The 17,756-nt window shown below is 31.8% G+C and overlaps 2 protein-coding genes across 2 annotated transcripts in view; one reads left to right on the top strand and one right to left on the bottom strand.

Moving 5' to 3' along the window:
• Positions 1 to 6,210: 6,210 nt before the first annotated feature.
• Positions 6,211 to 11,985, bottom strand: LOC106125554 (putative uncharacterized protein DDB_G0291608). Its single transcript, XM_013322803.1, has 9 exons — positions 11,674 to 11,985; positions 11,518 to 11,595; positions 11,212 to 11,350; positions 10,709 to 10,844; positions 9,862 to 10,027; positions 9,393 to 9,446; positions 8,329 to 8,600; positions 7,735 to 7,863; positions 6,211 to 7,400 (listed from the first exon to the last, which is right to left on the bottom strand). Exons 1-9 carry the CDS (start codon positions 11,780 to 11,782, stop codon positions 7,305 to 7,307), a joined length of 1,179 nt encoding a protein of 392 aa, XP_013178257.1. The 5' UTR covers positions 11,783 to 11,985; the 3' UTR covers positions 6,211 to 7,304.
• A 2,237-nt stretch (positions 11,986 to 14,222) lies between these two features.
• The window catches only part of Papss (3'-phosphoadenosine 5'-phosphosulfate synthase), a 13,064-nt gene continuing 9,530 nt past the window's right edge, over positions 14,223 to 17,756 (top strand). Inside the window, exon 1 of the mRNA XM_013322177.1 lies at positions 14,223 to 14,309. Coding sequence (XP_013177631.1) covers positions 14,223 to 14,309 — 87 coding nt within the window. The remainder of the gene's footprint in view (positions 14,310 to 17,756) is intronic.

The following is a 17,756-nucleotide window of genomic DNA, read 5'->3' as shown; positions in this document are numbered from 1 at the left end:
ATTCCTCCTCGACATGGAACCCATTTCATCTCATTGTAAGAACAAATCAAACAAAAAAATTAACTCGTTGAATTGAACTATATTTTTAATTTTGTTTTGTAATTATTTTTTTTGTATAAAATTTTATTCACTCGTCGTCTTTCCAATTTCTTTTTATTTCTTTATATTTTTTTATTATTTTATAACATGATAACTCTTGGAAACTAAATATTTTATCATGTTTAGTTAGTTTTCTTTGTTATTGTTACACAAAGATATAGTAAGTTTTTAGTTATAACTAGATTTCAAAGGCTTCTTGGATTTACATAAGCTACAACATAAGATGCTACCTTCACTTGGCATCGTATAAAAATAAATATCAAGTTAAGTAAGTTACCATATAAGTTGGGGATACGGTATGATAAAATTTCAAGTCTCTAGGAGTGTGGTAATAGTTTGGGCTATATGTTAATACTAGCTGTCGCCCTCGACTCCGTCTTAATTAGTACTACTACTAACTAGACTTAATTAGTAGCTTATGTTTTCTTTGTGGCTGTTTTTTATTTTATTTATGTTTTACATCTACATCGGTGGCTCGGGGGTCAAGCACTTGACTTGCAATCTGCAGGTCCTGGGTTCGAATCCCGCCATGTACCGATGTGTTTTTCCATTTCCGATTTACATATGTACATTTATCCGACGTTCTTACGGTGAAGGAAAGCATCGTGATGCAACCTGCACATATCTGAGAAGAAATTCAAAGATATGTGTGAAGTCAACCAACCCGCACTGGACCAGCATGGTTGACTATGGCCTAATCACCCTTAACTTTGGGTAGGCTCTGAGCCCCTCGGTGGGGACATATAGTGAGCTGATGATGATGATGTTCTACATCTATGTCAAATTTCTTCCATCCATTCATACGTCCAACATGACAGTTGTTACTGAGAGAATAATCCTTATATGGAAGTATTGATTGGTTGAAAAGAGCTATATTTATATAAAGATCTCTAGGTAAAGTAATGATTCAATTAGATGAGTCATCGTTATAAAAGACATGATTTACTTTCATTGTCTTAGATTATACTTTTCCATTAAGACAATTTGTATAACGATGGACGGATCTGAAAGTCTCTTTGTGTTGAGAATTATTATAAAATGTTAACATCGTATAGAACGATATTACTTTTTTAAGAACGACGTTTATGGAATTAATGTTCTTTATCATAATAAACCTATTAGGAAAACAAGATTAGTATTATAAATCTACTTGTGTCATTATCTTTTAAGTAGTCAACTTAAGTAATGTAACATTGTTACACATACTCGTGTAATAATTATGTAAAATACAATGTTTGGACAAAATACATAGCAGGACTGACGGTGGGTTTCTGAAACCAAGTTTAAAACATATTGCTATCTCTGTTTTGTCAAAGATAATAAGAGATGACAATATGTTTTATGCAGAGATTTCGGTATCAGAAACTTACAGTAAGCCGCCCTTACCAATGGATTAAGTTTTTGACTAATTCGTCTTTTGTTTTTGCGCATCGTTTCAGCGTTCCAAACAAGGGTTTAATAAACATATGTGAGCACTCGGTCTGGATGTTGTCTAAAATTTATATCATAACTAGCGGTGGCCCGCGACTACGTCCTCGCGAAAAAAAGCGTAATTAGTAGCCTATATGTTCTTCTAGACTATGTTCTATTTATATGCCAAATTTCATAGAGATCCGTTCAGTCGTTCTGGAGATACCTTCAAACAAACATGCATCCAAACATTCACATTTATAATATTAATAAGATATTAATGTAATTATGAAAGTGGGTACATTGTGATGTAAATGAAATGTAACGGCCATGGCCATTCCCAATGTTTGTCAACAGGCTAGTCGTTAAAATTTCCACCATGTTTTCCCCTCTCGATGAAGGACTAAGTTCAGTCGGCAGTATTGTCTCTTTCACACTTTCCGATCGATGTGACCTTGGCAGTGCGATGTGGGTTCATTTCGAGATATAGATTATATTTGAAATGATACTTATTCGAACGTCCTATGATTTTTTTATGTTCTACCCTTCATAGAGATTCATTCTTCATTTTAATTGGAGCATAATTGTAATACAAAGTATCAAAATTATAAAGATATCTCAAAAAACTTAACTTATAGTTTTACTGTACTTTTAACTGCTTTCTGAAGATGTTTAAGGTCAACGATGGACTATCCACTAAAATTCTATAAACTAAGGGCTTTGTTTACTTAAACTTTTGTGTCAGTCGGAATTTTTGGGCAAAACCTTACCCTAGTAACTTCTGATAAACGTAAAGAGTAAAGAGCTAATAATATAGTAATCCACTAGTCTAGAATAATTCGGATTCCAATTACTTCCGTGCCTTTTTTGTAACGGCAAGGAACTCTTTAAAAAAAAATCTCTTCTAAAGAAAAATAGATCAATGTGACTCACTAAAATCCCCGCTAATCAAGCAAGCCGAGTTTGCGTCCCGGAGGCCTAATTTAGTCCTATTTCCCTTCTCACCTTTTTTATAAGAAAAGGATGGGAAGTGGAATTGGACTTTCCGGATGAGAGGATGCATGGAAAGGGAATATACTTTCTTTCTGTGCATCCTCTCCTCCGTCGATTAAAGGTAGGCAACGCATATGCAATTGCGTATGTTTATGAGCAACGGTCTCTTCGCTATATCAGCGATTTCAGGTCGGCGCTCGCTCGTTTGCCACCTTATGATAAAAAAAGGGAACTACGGTTATACCAAATTATAAAATCGATTAGTTTTCCAAATGCTATAATAACCTGAATGTGAAATTGAACCAAGTTTCACATAGACAATAGCTAAAGGTCATTCATTATTACAAAGTCAATATTGTAGACTATGGTTATTTATTATTGATGGGGCTTTTGCGTGATGTAATATAAGTTTTCTATCAATATAATACATAAAACATAACTTTAATAAAACGAAAGAGTATGTTCAGTATTCGTAGCTTTTAAGAGTAGGTAAAGTTTTATGTTAAATGATAACCTAAGTAAAAATGTCTTGAATAAATGACCGGTAATTCCTAGTGTCAACACATTTATCTCCTTGTAAATTCTTGTGCTGTTGAGTTATGTAAGATGTTTTCTTCCGGCAATCTGTGATGTACGCCTACACGTAATGCACTTGATACACCGACCGAAATAGATCAAATCAGTTGCAGTATTAATGAATACACTACTCTTTGATCTCTTAATTACTGGTATTATGTAAAAGAACAAAATAACAATTTGAAAGGCTTATTTGTATACGTCATGTTTTCTTAATGTTTAAATTACGTTTCAAAAGTTAGTTACTTGCGTTATTTAAAAAATACGTTCTATTTTTACTTAAACAGAAATTAAAATGATTGTGGAATAAATATTTGTTTTTGAATCCTTGCATTTACTGCAAAACTGATTTGTAATTTCTTAGTACCGCTAAAGGCTATCGAATATCAGAAATGTTTGTTAACAAAATTTATAATAGCCGGTTATTGCTTACTAAAGCAGATTTAACAAAAGCGTAGTTTACACAATGGCGCAATGGATGAGATTCCAAGGTATACTGTGCTATATATCTAGACATATCTAGTCCTTTATCAGATATCCTGTAAGCACTATTCAGGTTTTACTGGAATAGGGAAAGGGATGAGGTAGTCGATATGTCTGCGCCTGCGTAGTAACTAACGTGCCCAGTAACTACGATACGAAGCTCTGTTTAATCAAGAATAATCCCTAAGTAAGTTACTTTAAGGTTTAAATTCACTATAAAGATCTATTACATTCATAGAACAAAGAAATATTAAAAATGTTTATACAAAAATGAAACAATTAAAGTAATTCGAAAATAGATTTTATATATTAGGTTATTTATGCAATTATATATTTTACGTATAAAAATATATTACGAAAACATAATATAATTATTAATAACAGTTAATAAGTTGTAAATAAAATGATATCACTTGAAATTGTAACAACAATTAATAATGTAACCTCAACTTCAATTTCAAACAAAATCTTAGTATGCAAAGATATCTGACCTTGTAAGGACGAGTGCGTATTACGTCGTAATCGTCATAAACACTACGTTTTTCCCGAAGGAAACTTTCGTCGGTAGAACAGTTCCACGGATTATTAATTCAAATCCCAGTTGATAGGTAATCAAAACAATTGTTTTTGTTAATATTTACTGGAATAGAAACAATCCTTTAAATTGTTTTAATTAAAAAAAAACATACAGACTAATTGAGAGCCTCCACCTTTTTGAAGTCGGTTAAAAAAAATTGTAACCGAAAATGACTACTGTCTACATGTATATAAAAAAAATCTAGTTTTATAAAGAGAATTATGTTTAGTATACATGTTTCGGTAATGTAAACACACGATAACATTTATTTGTGTAATATTTTCTACGTCACACTTTTGTCTCGAGGGAAAATGTAGACGACAAACATTAGTCGTGATTGTTCTCTGACCTTGACCTTGCTAAAAAGTATTCCTTTACAAACGTGATATTTGATATTTTATGTTAGTTTCCTAACTACTTTTATATTACTTTTTATTTATTCTATTAAATTTAGATTTAAGATATGAAATGTTTAATATAAAAATAAATACGAATTATAATTAAGTTTAATTTAACAATTTAATTAATTTAACAAGATTTCAAATTAAAATTAGGAACAGTAATAAAACCGAAACGTTATAAATTCATAGCATCTAGAATGTTCGAGGTTGCAGGGAGGCGAGATGCAGTAACGATCGATCGCGGCCGGTGCACGACGACCTATTTGCAGGTCGTACGTCGCCCGGGGGGTATATCCGACACACCCTAAGCCCCCACACCCACCTTGCGTTCATTCAAATATTTTTATCTATTAAATTCTGGTGAAGAATGTTGAAATATGTCTATAATGGTCGATCGTAGTAAACTTTTGGTTTGAATAATAAAACAACACAATAAAACATGGAGTTATGAAAATTAGCTTTTTTTATAAAAGAAGGGGGCAAACGAGCAGCGGGAACACCGAGGTGTTCAACGACGCCCATGGACATCAGCAATACCATAGGAACCGCAGACGCTTGATGAAAATGAAATTAATACATAATTTTAAAACTATTTAGAATGAATTAAACAATGAAAACTTATCGTATAAAAATACAATTTTAATAAGAAAGATATTGTAAAATAAAGTAGCATTCATGTTTCGCGAGCTAGCCCTAGGTCGGGAATTAATTAGCGGTTAAAAGGCTTTGTGTTTACACGGCAAGCCCGCTTCGCCAAGTTTTTATCTTTTTTTTTACGTTTTGTTTCTATAATAAAATTTTGCAAAACATTTTTTACTACAAAATGATTTTAAATTAGTATTATTTATTAATCGAGAAAATAGGTTAGATTACATTAATACTGTTCTGATAAAATCTATTTTTGATTTATAAAAATGTTATTATTTTTTTTATTTGTAAATTTTTGTAAATAAATTAAATAAATTAAAGACAGTTTGATTGATATAGTTTTGTATTTTTTTTTAAATTGCCAGCATTACACATGAGTTTATACAGAGTTCTAAGATTATGACAAACATAATGGTTTTAATGTATTCTGGCATATTTGTATATATGAAGTCCTGTAATGCCAATACTGGCCAACGAAATGAGATGTTTGTGAACAATTTTCTGCTATTTCAAAGGCCTCAAAAAATATTTCATGCGGATCATCTATTGTTCTAGTACAGTATTATTCAAAACTTTATGGAAGGTCGGAATTGCGTACGAGAGGTTGCGTACATATTCGGTATCACAAGACGTAACCCTTTGTTAGTACACACGATCGTTTTCCTCTATCCGTATTTAAGCGAGCCATAATAAAGTTTGAATCTTTTAATACCATGAAACCAGTTTTGTAATTGAGCTGAATTATTGCGATTATTTTTGTACAAAAGCTTGAAGCGACTACAATGTATCTTCCTATATGTCTTGCGTCCCGGAGGCCTAATTTAGCCCTCTTTCCCTTCCCACCCTTTTTCTTATAAGGATAGGATGGGAAGTGGAAGTGGATTTTCCGGATGAGAGGATGCACATGGTAAGGGAAAATATTTTCTTTCCGTGCATCCTCTCCTCCGTCGATTAAAGGTAGGCAACGCATATGCAGTTGCGTATGTCTATGGGCAACGGTCACTTCGCTATTTCAGTTTCCGTTTGATATAAAAAAATGTTTTTCAGTATATTTGGACTCTGATTAAGATATTTTTTTTATTATTTTTAATTGCTACAAATTGGATTTATATGAATACATCTATATTTATTGGAATAAATTGATCTCTACTTCTATTGCTTAAATGAAACACTACGTTTTTTTATTCACAACATGCTGAGGCCATTCCCACATTTCTAACAGTAATAAAAAATGAATAAAATTAACATAGACAAAATGTATTAAAATAAATCTATAAAATATTTCTTTTTTATTTTGAAACAATCTTGGAATAATTGACTCGAATTTAAGTAAACTTTTCAACGTATCAAAATCATCATCAAAAACATTTGTTCATCGACATTTTTCTGTCATAATAAGGGAGGACAAGCGGGGATTTTTGGATTTACTCAAACTTGACAGTTAAATATAAAAGGGAAACCTTGCACTCAACAGAGTACACACACAAATTAAACGTTCCACGTTAAATAAGTAGAGTAGAATAAATACTATAATCCCCGATTGGTCTCCCCTACTATCATAATAAATCGATTTTTATAAATCACACAGGTACATAAAAATACAATAATAAAAAAAACAACTAAATATATCGCATATGTGAATTATTTTTGTACATGTCTAATTTACGCACTGTTTTTTTCATGTTAATAGTTCGTAAAAATATGAATAATTTCACAGTTTTTTTTTAAATCACTGCACAGTCCATACACTAATGTTAAGCACACACCATTGCCTCAGACTATTTTTATATAACAAATTATATACTACACTGAAAAAGAATATTAAAAAACGTATGCATTGAAACACTTAGATTATAAGACGTACAAAACGATGTATCTCCTAAGACGATTAAATGAGTAATGTAATTAATTTATATGAAGGTTTTTAAACATATATAAGCTATATGAATACTGAAGTGATGTGAGAACATGAATGTTGAATCTATCGGACGAAAATAGTTACATTGAAAGATGTAACTATTTTCGTTGTTGTACTAAACATTGTGTGATCTATGAGCGATGCGTTTCTTCCAATGCTAAGGAGGCTGCGGATGCTGCGGCCGGTGGATCACCAATAGCTAATATCGATGACGATTCGGATATATATTAGGGTTCTGCACATTATTGGATTGCTGTACTGGATAGCCTTGAGTTATACTGCCCGGTTTCGCTGTCTGGAATGTTAAATTAGCTTTTGTTCAATCTCGCAAAGGGATAGAAAGCTACTATAGTAATTAAATTTGCAATGTGGTAGGTTTTCTTAGTTTGAATTAAGGTACATTCATTGGCCCGCGCGGGACGCACCACATGCAGCGCGCAATGGATTAATTGTTATTATTGGACGCAGCGTTATGTAAAATCATCAAAAGGATGCTAAAATCCATTGTGTACCATGCGTACGGTGCGTTCTGCGCAGGCCAATGGACATGTACCTTTAGGGACGACCTAGAATTAACATAACCAAATTTTGTAATAAAGAATCAGACGATTAGTTGTCATAGTACATACCTGCATGTTGTTATGCTGCGGTGGTGGATGTATCGCAATGTGTCGGCTGACTGGAGGCGGCTGTGCGTACACAACGCCGCTGCTTACAGAGGGATGGTGAGCCTCGCTCAAACCGATCAGCACCTGCGGCTGCTTAACACAATAGACAACGCTTCTCGACAACAAGGACTTGTACCGTATAGTTAAAGTTGTAGTTGAAAAAAAATCTAAATAAACTACGCCAAACATTGTAAATGGCCGGTCTTCTATAACTATAACTAATTGCTATAAATTTGTACAAAATTAATCATAGACTTTCTTCGATTTCACTACAGGAGATGAATAATCTATAATCTCTATAATCTAATCTAGCCGTCAACTCCCAACCATACACAAAATGACAACACATACTTTTTAAATTTTGGATTACACCTAGTGTGTACCAGCCTTAATTCTCCTACCTCCTACCTAGTATATATCAGCCTTAATTCAGGAGCCATGAAATTCACATAATCGTAATGCGTGTTATAAAGCAATTATTTGTAAAGAGTATGACAACTAGAGACGGGGTTATTTCACGAATCATAAGAAAAAATGTATTTCATCAACACTAACCTGAGGGTCTTTCTTTTGTTCCTGATGTTGTTGTCCCTCTCTATTCTTCAATATATCGATGTATAACTGCGGCTGCGGCGCGGGCGCATACATGAGGTTGGTGTGGTGGGGGGTGTGCGGTGTGTGGGGGGTGTGGGGCGTGTGGGGCGCGTGGCCGTGGTGCGGGTACAGCAGTGTGGGCGGCCGCTCGCCCACCACCACGCCCGATGAGGGCATCGCGTAGTACGCGCCCGATGACGAGTTGCCCACGTTGGAAGCGTATTGTGACGGCTCTACATATTGGATTGATTATTTTAGACACTTAATTTTATAAATGGACTGGCTATAGGCGTAGTATTTTGTGCCTATTTGATTTTCGCCGTTTTGATGCTGATAGTTTCGGTTTAACTGTGTTGTGGATCGAACTAATAATAAAGATAGAATTAACTATCACGTAACTTCAACAGACGAGTTTAAATCGGAATGAAGTAAAAACTGTCATTTCCAAGCAATCGCCTATATATTTACAGAGATTAGTGTTTTTAGTATATGGAAATCGGATATTTTTTTATTAGAAATATTATCTTAGTACAGTTAATAGTTATGAAAGTATGACATTTTTTATTAGTTTAATTTAGTCAAGGAAGATGAACAAATTAATATACCAAATTCCTACACAAATTTCAATTATATTTTCTCTTTTTGGACTTCCCTGTTAAGATATAAGTGTACTTATTGACAAAAGTTTATTGAACTATCGTTTTAAATATGTTTAAAACACACCATTGAACAATTTTTTATAAAGAACAAATTACTTTAGATTTTAAGCTTTGCTAAATTAAACTAAGATTAGTACTTCAAATAAATTAAATAGCTTTAACAACATACGAAAACTAAAACATAAAGCTACTGTAAAACAAAAAGAAAAAAAAACAAACAGAACAGAAAATGACAAAGACAGACAGAAGAGACGACACAAGAGGATTAAATGAAGAAAACAAGAAATGGATGGATTTAATGACATTTGTTAGAAAATGGTGGCATGAAAGTAAGCGACAGACGCGACATCTACATAATTAACTCACTGTTCCAAAGCACTGCGCGGGCCATCTGACGGCCCATGCGGCCATCTTCTACTTCTGCAAAGATTTCATATTCACATTTAATACCATTAAGGTAATTAAGATGCTACCTGGATTATTTGAAAAGAAAATCTGACTATAAACAATGATCATCAGATAGGTCCCCATTGAGGGGCTCGGAGCATACCCTAAGTCTGCGGTGACTAGGTCATAGTCAACCACGCTGGTGTACTGCAGGTTGGTGTTCATGGCGTATATAATGTTACTAGACAAAGGAAAGGACTTCAAGTTCCCATGTAATTTTTTTATTTTTTTATACTTGAATAATTTCATACTTTAACTTTTGTTCCTTCGAAATTCCTTACAAAACCCCTAAATATGTTGATATAATAAGAGCATCAGCATATTGCGTTTAAATATTTGCATTTGTTCTTAATAATATGAAATATTGTTATAATGAAAATAAACTTACTATGATCAGAATAAACCTGTTGATGCTTCATAGGTGGTGGATGTATTCTTTGTGCGTACAAAGCATATGTCGGAGACGGGCTCCGTGGACGTTTTACACCAGATTGCATCGGACCACGCACTATAGTTTGCTGTTGTGGAAACAGCATGTAGTTTGAATGTTTATTCTAGAAAGAAAAAGAAAAATACATTTTACAATACATATTAAAAATACAAACAAATATTGGATGTTAATATTTAGTCAATTTCAAATGTTCAAAAAGTTTATTCTAATATATATCAAGCTTTTCAATGCACAGCTAAAAAAACTCAAGTATTAAAATTAAAACTGGAAGAAAAGAGGTTTTATTCAAGAGCTAATTATTACATAAACTAATATTATTCTTCAATATTCACATTACTAAGGTACTGTTACCGCTAACTCCATTATGGGACATGATTTACATCATATTTTATATTTTTAATATAACTTAGTTATAAAGGTTTCTCTCTAACTCGAGTTCCTCATTTATGGAGATTGTCCTTCGGAACCATCATCCAGATTCCACTAGACTTTGTTTTTGTTATCTAAACAAATCTTTCTTAAAAATATTTATAGATAAAGCAATGTAAAAAGTAAACTTGCATCTTATTTCCAGCTTATATTCATATAAGCATTTACAATTAGCAAATCATATACTTTGATATTCATATAACTGTTATATACTAAAAAAATTAACAATGCTAGCAATTTAATATGCCGAAAAATATAATATGTACAAAATGTTCTATATATAGGGCATATGTAATATATTATATTAGTGTCTTAAATTAAAAGATAAAAATACATGGTATCAAATAATAAGTACCTTATTAAGTATATGTGATGACATGGCCTGCGGTCTGCCCTGCGGAGGTGGTGGTTCACCTTGACCAGTAGATGATGACATAGGGAACATTGGAATTTGAATATTGCCCATTGGCATCTTCATTGGTTGCATTTCACTGTTAACAAATTTATATTAACTCAAACATTGATTTATGCTGCAATTGCTCACTTACTAATAGCAAAATAAAGGTAATGCAATGTCATTCAAACTTTCATGAGACATTATACTAAACTGATAAAAAAACGGCTAAACACTCACTCAGTGAGCGACGGGCCGCATCCGCGAAATAATACCAGTACCACTCAGCCTGATGAAGGGCCCCCCATGGGCTCGAAACTAGTCGGTGCCGCCACTGGACTAATATACGTGAGTGTTTAGCCGTATTTATATCAGTTAAATGCAATGTTAGTCAGGCACATAGTAAAATTGTCTCTCTATGATATATATTAACAACTCTCTATTTTAATGATTTGCATACTAACTTTGATTCTTTTTGTTGTTGTCGTTTTCTAACCTCATCTTCATTCAATACTTTCTTTAATTGCATGAACAGTTGTTGCTTTTCTTTTTCTAATTGCTTTAATTTTTGTTCTAACTGGTCAATTTGTTCTTTTGTTTCCTCTGAAATATATGGTTCAAAGTATTTATTATGATACATTCATGTAAGTTTGTTTTATTTTGTGTTATTTACTATGCACATTATGTGTTTTATGCGCATGTTATAAAGAGCCTCTATATGACATGCATTAACATATTTCGTTTTTAAAATTGATTAACATAAATCTTACCTAGGGTCATAACATCCTGCCTTTCCCTAGCCTCGCGTTCTTTTCGTAGTCTCTCTTCTTCTACTTCTGCTTCATATTCTACAAAATTTGTTACGAAAAGAAGATTAACGAGGGATTGAGTAAAAGATATGAGAGAGTACCATACCTAGAATTTACCTTCTTTCTTCCTTTGCCGTTCACGTATAATATATCGTTTAAGCGCATGCCACATTTTCTGGTCACCATCATTATGCTCATCATCAGACGGTGATGTCACGGCAGGCATTTTTACAATATAAGATGTTAATTTATTACTATATGTAAAACGCCAAGGAGATTCAGATTAAGGATAAGAAAACTTAAAGTAATGATTTATGTCCAAAATTAAAGAGTCAATATAACCGTGATCGCTTATATTTACATAGATATGTATTTTTATTTAAAATTAAATTCATTCGGTTGATAAATAATTACAACAACACAACATGACACAACAATCAAGATTTATGACAGAACAGTGAGCAAAAACTTTTACAAACATTAATATAGTTTTTCTAAGGTAACGATAATTAATAACTATAATTGCTTTATTTCCTCTAACTTCAAATCATTTTTTTACGAAATTTAAGCCCATCTAATCCTTCTAGTTCTGCAGCTATGTGTAAAGGGGTTTTGTGATCTGTGGGAAACGTCATCAAGATCTACTAGTCAAGTTGACAAGTGTTTGACTTTGACTTCGTCATAATTTTGTACGATTTTGTCAAAATTATATGTGATAAGTGATAATAAAACAGAAACCTCTGAAGCTGCTTATCTCGTTATCTCTAATATTAATTGTAAATTAAAGCTGAGTGTGAGCTATATTATCTGTAATTATTTATGAACGAGATTTAAATTTTAAGCCGGAAGAAAGAATATATCTAAGTCAATCATAAGTACATAATTGTTTGCATTATAAGTAAAACTAGGTCGACTATCCCGTCATCTAAAGTTCATCGCTCGAAAATGGATGGACCTTCAAGACCCAAGAAAAAACTCAAAGCGGTAAGTACATTGAAAATATTGTTTAAGTAAACATTGCTGCATAAGCTTCGGCTTAGTTGGAAGGTTTTGAAATGATAGTAAAGTAAATCAAATCCAATCCATATCACTTTTTGTAATATTACAAGAATTATAAAATGTTTTTAAATAAGTTTATGTTGTTTGCATTGAAAAGATAACATAGCTGTTGATACATGTATCCTGAATATATGTTTCCATTTTAGACTTTCTATTTTCATTGGTTATGAAATATTTTAATGAACTATAAACTCAAACTTAGCTTTAGGATTACCTTAAAATAACTTCCATAAGACTGATTAACTGCTGACATCATTACAGGGATTTCTGGGGCACTTAGGAACTTATCTTTAGGGTACCTTTATCAGCTTTTATGAGGTTCCATTTATGGGGAATTTCGTCTTCACCAATGTTCATGATAGGAAAATAAGTAAGGCTTAATCTCAGGGAGACACTAAATTGTGGAGACATATACCTAAAAATACTTTAAGAGCTGAGCTAGGCAATAAGATATAGCATGATTCTTTGCAAAGTTAAAAATAATATTATAATTATTAAAAAAGAAATGAAGTAACTGATATAATTTCTATTCCCACCATTTTTCTTTATTCTGATTCCCAAATAGAAATCGCCTGGTTTTTACATTTATTAATTTCATTCCTTCAATAACTGTATTAATTACTTTACCAAATTTTGTACAGTTCTGTGGATTTAGTGTCATATTATTAAGGCTTAAAATTAAAAAAGTCAAAGCTCTTTCATGCAATCTATATATACCTCCACATTTATGTTTACTTACAAGTTTGAATATTTAGACCTAATTTTCGTAAAGTGAGTATTTTTATGTAACTTTCTTATAATAGTTCCATTTGTATTACATTAAAAATGAAGAAAAAGTAAATTTTCTTTTATCTTTGATATAGATTGATAATTTTATGAGACATATAATAATGTTTGCCTAATGTATGCCAAATTTCATATTGATTGTTGAACTGAATAAGCAAGAGTCTGAAGGACTGCAATATTTTAATTGTTTATCCTGTTCCAACTATAAAAAATAATATTCGACATTTATTTTTGTAGCTTTATTATTTTGCAAAATATCTGATGTTGACACAAAATCAATTGAAATAAAATATCAAATTTACTAAAATATTAAAAAACCACAACAAGATTAGGTGTAGAGAACCCATCTGTAAAACTATTCTTTTTTGTATTTCTTTTCTCAGTTTTAAATTCCGAGTTTAAAAATATTGATAGGTACCACTTAAATCCTTATTATAATTATATCTTTGTTTAAATGCGGCTCTAACTCTAAAGTAGGCCTTTCAAAAGCCATAAAATACGCATAAAATGTTTATTAGCAAATTGTTACAAAAAGTCCAGTCGTATTTTTTTAAAGACAGTCATGCGCGGTTACAATTTTTTAATAGATTTAATTGACAAAAAAATCAATCAATTTATTTACAACATTTCAATGTCATTGACAATGGAAATGCGCTCGTTGTAAATAAATGTAGTCGTGGTGAACTATAAGCATTTGTGTCAGTGTTTTGCAAGGCAGCGCGCGTACCGCCGCTTCGCACAAACCGGTCGCGTTTCCGAACGGAGCTTCTGTTGGCGGGAAAGTATCGCTTTTGACTTTGACTTTTTTTTTGTTTGTAATCATGAGTTTGGAAGAAAGGAACAGGAAGGTAGCGGAAACTTTTGAAAAATTCAAAATTGACGAATGGGGCAAAGACAAAGATGTTAAGGTTTGTTTTATTTTGTTATTAATTGGAAATGTTTGTTTTTTTTTGCACAATGTGATTATTTTTGATGAATGTTGTTAGAATATTTTGCGTGCTACATAAGAGTGGCTCCACTTTTACTTGTTCGTATTTAATACGATACGTTCTACTGGTTTCTTGATATGGACGATAAACTTTCTTTTTTGTCATTATCATTAAATATTATGTCAATATGAGAATTTTAAAGAATTTAGTTTTACAAGTGAGAAAGTTTAATAAAGTAAGGTTTAAATGTAATAAGAGTAAATATTTTCTTTAAAAAATTATTACCGCAAATACACAAAACTAAGGAAAAAGGCCTTTTTGTGGTTTGCCCCAATGTTATTACACTATTTAAATATAAAATAAATAGAATACAACCTATTTTCTTATGTTTTTTTATTTATTCGTTTTGTCATTTATTTAAAAATATATCTTCATAAATTCGGAATTAAAAAAAAAAACAATACTGTGTTCGTTATTTTTTTTTGGGTTTTATTTGTTTTTAATAAATTATCAAATAAGAAATAACAAGATTTTTAGTATTTTTGAATACTACATTTGCCAAAATATAAAAAAATATATTACACTACACAAATCAAATTAGTCGCACTATCACTACTTGGTCAAAGTTTATTTTGTTTTAGTGATGGCAAAAGAAAACGTAAATAAGGCTTTACTTTGATTATGCCTAGAGTATCTTTAAATATGGCCATTTCACAAAAGTCAATAACTTTATTCTGAATTAAAAAAGAAAATCGCATAGTGTAGGTAAGAAAAATACTTCCAAATAATTTATGTTAAAAACATAAGAAATAAAGATAAGGGACAGAATTATTAAGGTATTTTTAAAACCATAAAGTTTTTTTTAATTACACAATAAACGAGTTTAGTATTAGAAAAATGTGTCCGAATTATCGTCTCTAAAATATAGTGTTTGTAATTTAAACGTGCATGTAAATAAAGCTAAGTTTCTCACATTCATATTAAGATTAGAACATATTATATTGTGAACATATTCATATTGAGATTAGAACATATATTACATGTTATATTGTTTTTTTTTCATGCGTGCAATAGAATTGTGCAATAGAAAACATAACACGGTTACATAGCACACGTTTCAACCAACTCGTTTCTCTATATTTAAAATGTTTTCTAAAATCAATAACAAGTTTTCACTACTCTAACCGTTGGTTCCTGACATTAGAATCTCTGTATAAAATGCATCGTCATCCTTGTCTTTCATCTTTCACAAAACGAGATAACATTACGTTTTAAAGCAGGATTTTGGACTCAAAACCCACGGTCACCTTGCCATTAGCATTGACAATAGAGAGAATTAAAGTTAACTCCTTCCCTTCTTTTTCGTATGATAATGATGGGAAGAAAAGGTTCGATCGACGGGAAAGAGAATAGACTGACTTCTCCTACGACCTTTAAGGGTAGACAACGCCGCTGTAATATTGCAAAATGCACATCTGGCTGAGCAAATAAGTAAATTAGGTTGTTTATTGTTATGTACTTTCCTTGTTTTATGTAGATAAATTATCGCTATCGTATTTATCAAGTAGATTTGACTGAATTTATATAATAATATATAACTACTTACCGACAATACCTTTACTGATATCAGAGATTATGTCCAACTTGTTTTCGTGGTATTGCATCATTGAATGATTTTTAACTTTTTAATGTGAGATATAAAGAATATCTGATATCTGATGAGAGCTTGTAATATTATCGATAATACTCCACCGGATATCGTAAAAGTGCCAATATAATTGTGGCTCACTAATATTATAAATGCGAATGTTTGGATGAATGTTTGTTACTAGAGTTAGGAAGAAAATCCGACACTGTGCCGGAGTATCGGCGCAACAATAGCCTTAATAGTCCGCACGGAATTTAAAAAAAAGTTAATAAGTAGCCTATGCGTTCTTCCAGACTATGGTCTACATGTATGCCAAATTTCTGTGAGATCCGTCCAGCTGTTCCAGAAATACCTTCAAACAAACATTCATACTTCCATCCATCTAAACATTCGTATTTATAATATTAGTAAGAAAAGAAGAATTAGTAAGATTAGTAACATATAAATTTCGCGCGGACTACGTCGCGGGCAGTTAATTAGTAAGTCAATCGTAATTTAAAAGTAAGATATAGGTTTTTTATACTTTTTTTAAATTTAATGTTATAAATGCGGCTGACTATTACCTGTAGACTTTCAGACTAAGGATTTTTGCTGACTTCATTTTGTACGATATCGTGATTACAGTAAATAGGGAAACTTGAATATTCTACTATATAAAATTATCAATTTTGAGTATAACAAGGTTAAACACGCAGTTTCAATTGTTTTATAAATTATAATTGTTAAAGGAACAGGAAGACTAATTTTATTGCATTTCGGTTTTACATGATTTGACCTTAACTCTATTCTCATTCTAATAGTTTAAGTATTTTTTACCAAATTTTTTAACCGTGGAATAAGGAAACAGGGTAATATCCATGAGTCATTTTAAACACGACTATGGAATATTTATAGAGTTGGCCAATAGTTGCATTGAGACAACATTTAAGTCAACTGCAGTTGAACAGAATTTTGCAAGTTACAAATTCAAAAGGGCATGTTTTCGTGTACATAAGTATTATAACTAGCGATAAACCACCGCTATTCTTGATCAACTATGTGTAACAGGTTCGTTGTAGGTGTTATGTTATGACACAATATGCAGAAGTACACACTATACATATAAAATACTACGAAGTGTCTTTACCCTTTGTCTTTATTATAGCCACAATGGCACTTTTATTTCAGTCTAAAATCGCGCGGAATTATAAAAAAAATATGTTCTGCCGGACTATGTTTTACAGTCAGCGTCATATAGATCGTCACAGACAAGATATGCAAATATATAGGTACACCAAAAGTATTCAATTATATCGGTACAACAAAAGTCCTCAAAATAATAGATACATTCACCCTGCTCAAATACATCGGTACATACACAGCGTCAAATATATGAGTACATGCAAGATGCTCATAAATATCGTAGCAGCCACAGCGTCATAAGTAACGAAGCAGTCAAGGTGCGCAAAAATATCGGTACATTTGACAAAATTGAACTCTATCCCTATATACTTGTGATACAATTTGGAATAAACTACTTCTGTTACATTCATTTGACACTTTGTATTAACATTATAGGTTGTCCGGAAAGTTCGTTCTGATTTTCGATATAAAGCTTACAATAGACTGTAGCTGAAGTGGATTCATTTTCGGATTTCCACCATTATCAAACGTTACAAAAATTTCTATATTGTGAATAATTTCATTTTATTGGTCGAGATAAAAACTAATTTTTAAAATTTTATCCAATAATAAAATACGTTTTAGGTATAGAGTCGTACCAATATAATTTAAAAACA

The sequence above is a fragment of the Papilio xuthus genome, unplaced genomic scaffold (genome assembly GCF_000836235.2).
Source record: "Papilio xuthus unplaced genomic scaffold, Pxut_1.1 DF825928.1, whole genome shotgun sequence".
NCBI lineage: Eukaryota > Metazoa > Arthropoda > Insecta > Lepidoptera > Papilionidae > Papilio > Papilio xuthus.
The sequence above is the reverse complement of the archived record's forward strand: the minus strand, read 5'-3'. Positions and strand labels throughout refer to the sequence as shown.

What these genes read in the sequence shown, in the direction of transcription:
- LOC106125554 (XM_013322803.1), bottom strand. Translation starts at nt 11,782, where the DNA reads ATGCCTGCCGTGACATCACCGTCTGATGATGAGCATAATGATGGTGAC. An exon ending in CATCACATATACTTAATAAG is followed by an intron (nt 10,028 to 10,708) that starts GTACTTATTATT and finishes TTTTCTTTCTAG; the next exon opens with AATAAACATTCAAACTACAT. An exon ending in CGCAGCATAACAACATGCAG is followed by an intron (nt 7,401 to 7,734) that starts GTATGTACTATG and finishes TTAACATTCCAG; the next exon opens with ACAGCGAAACCGGGCAGTAT.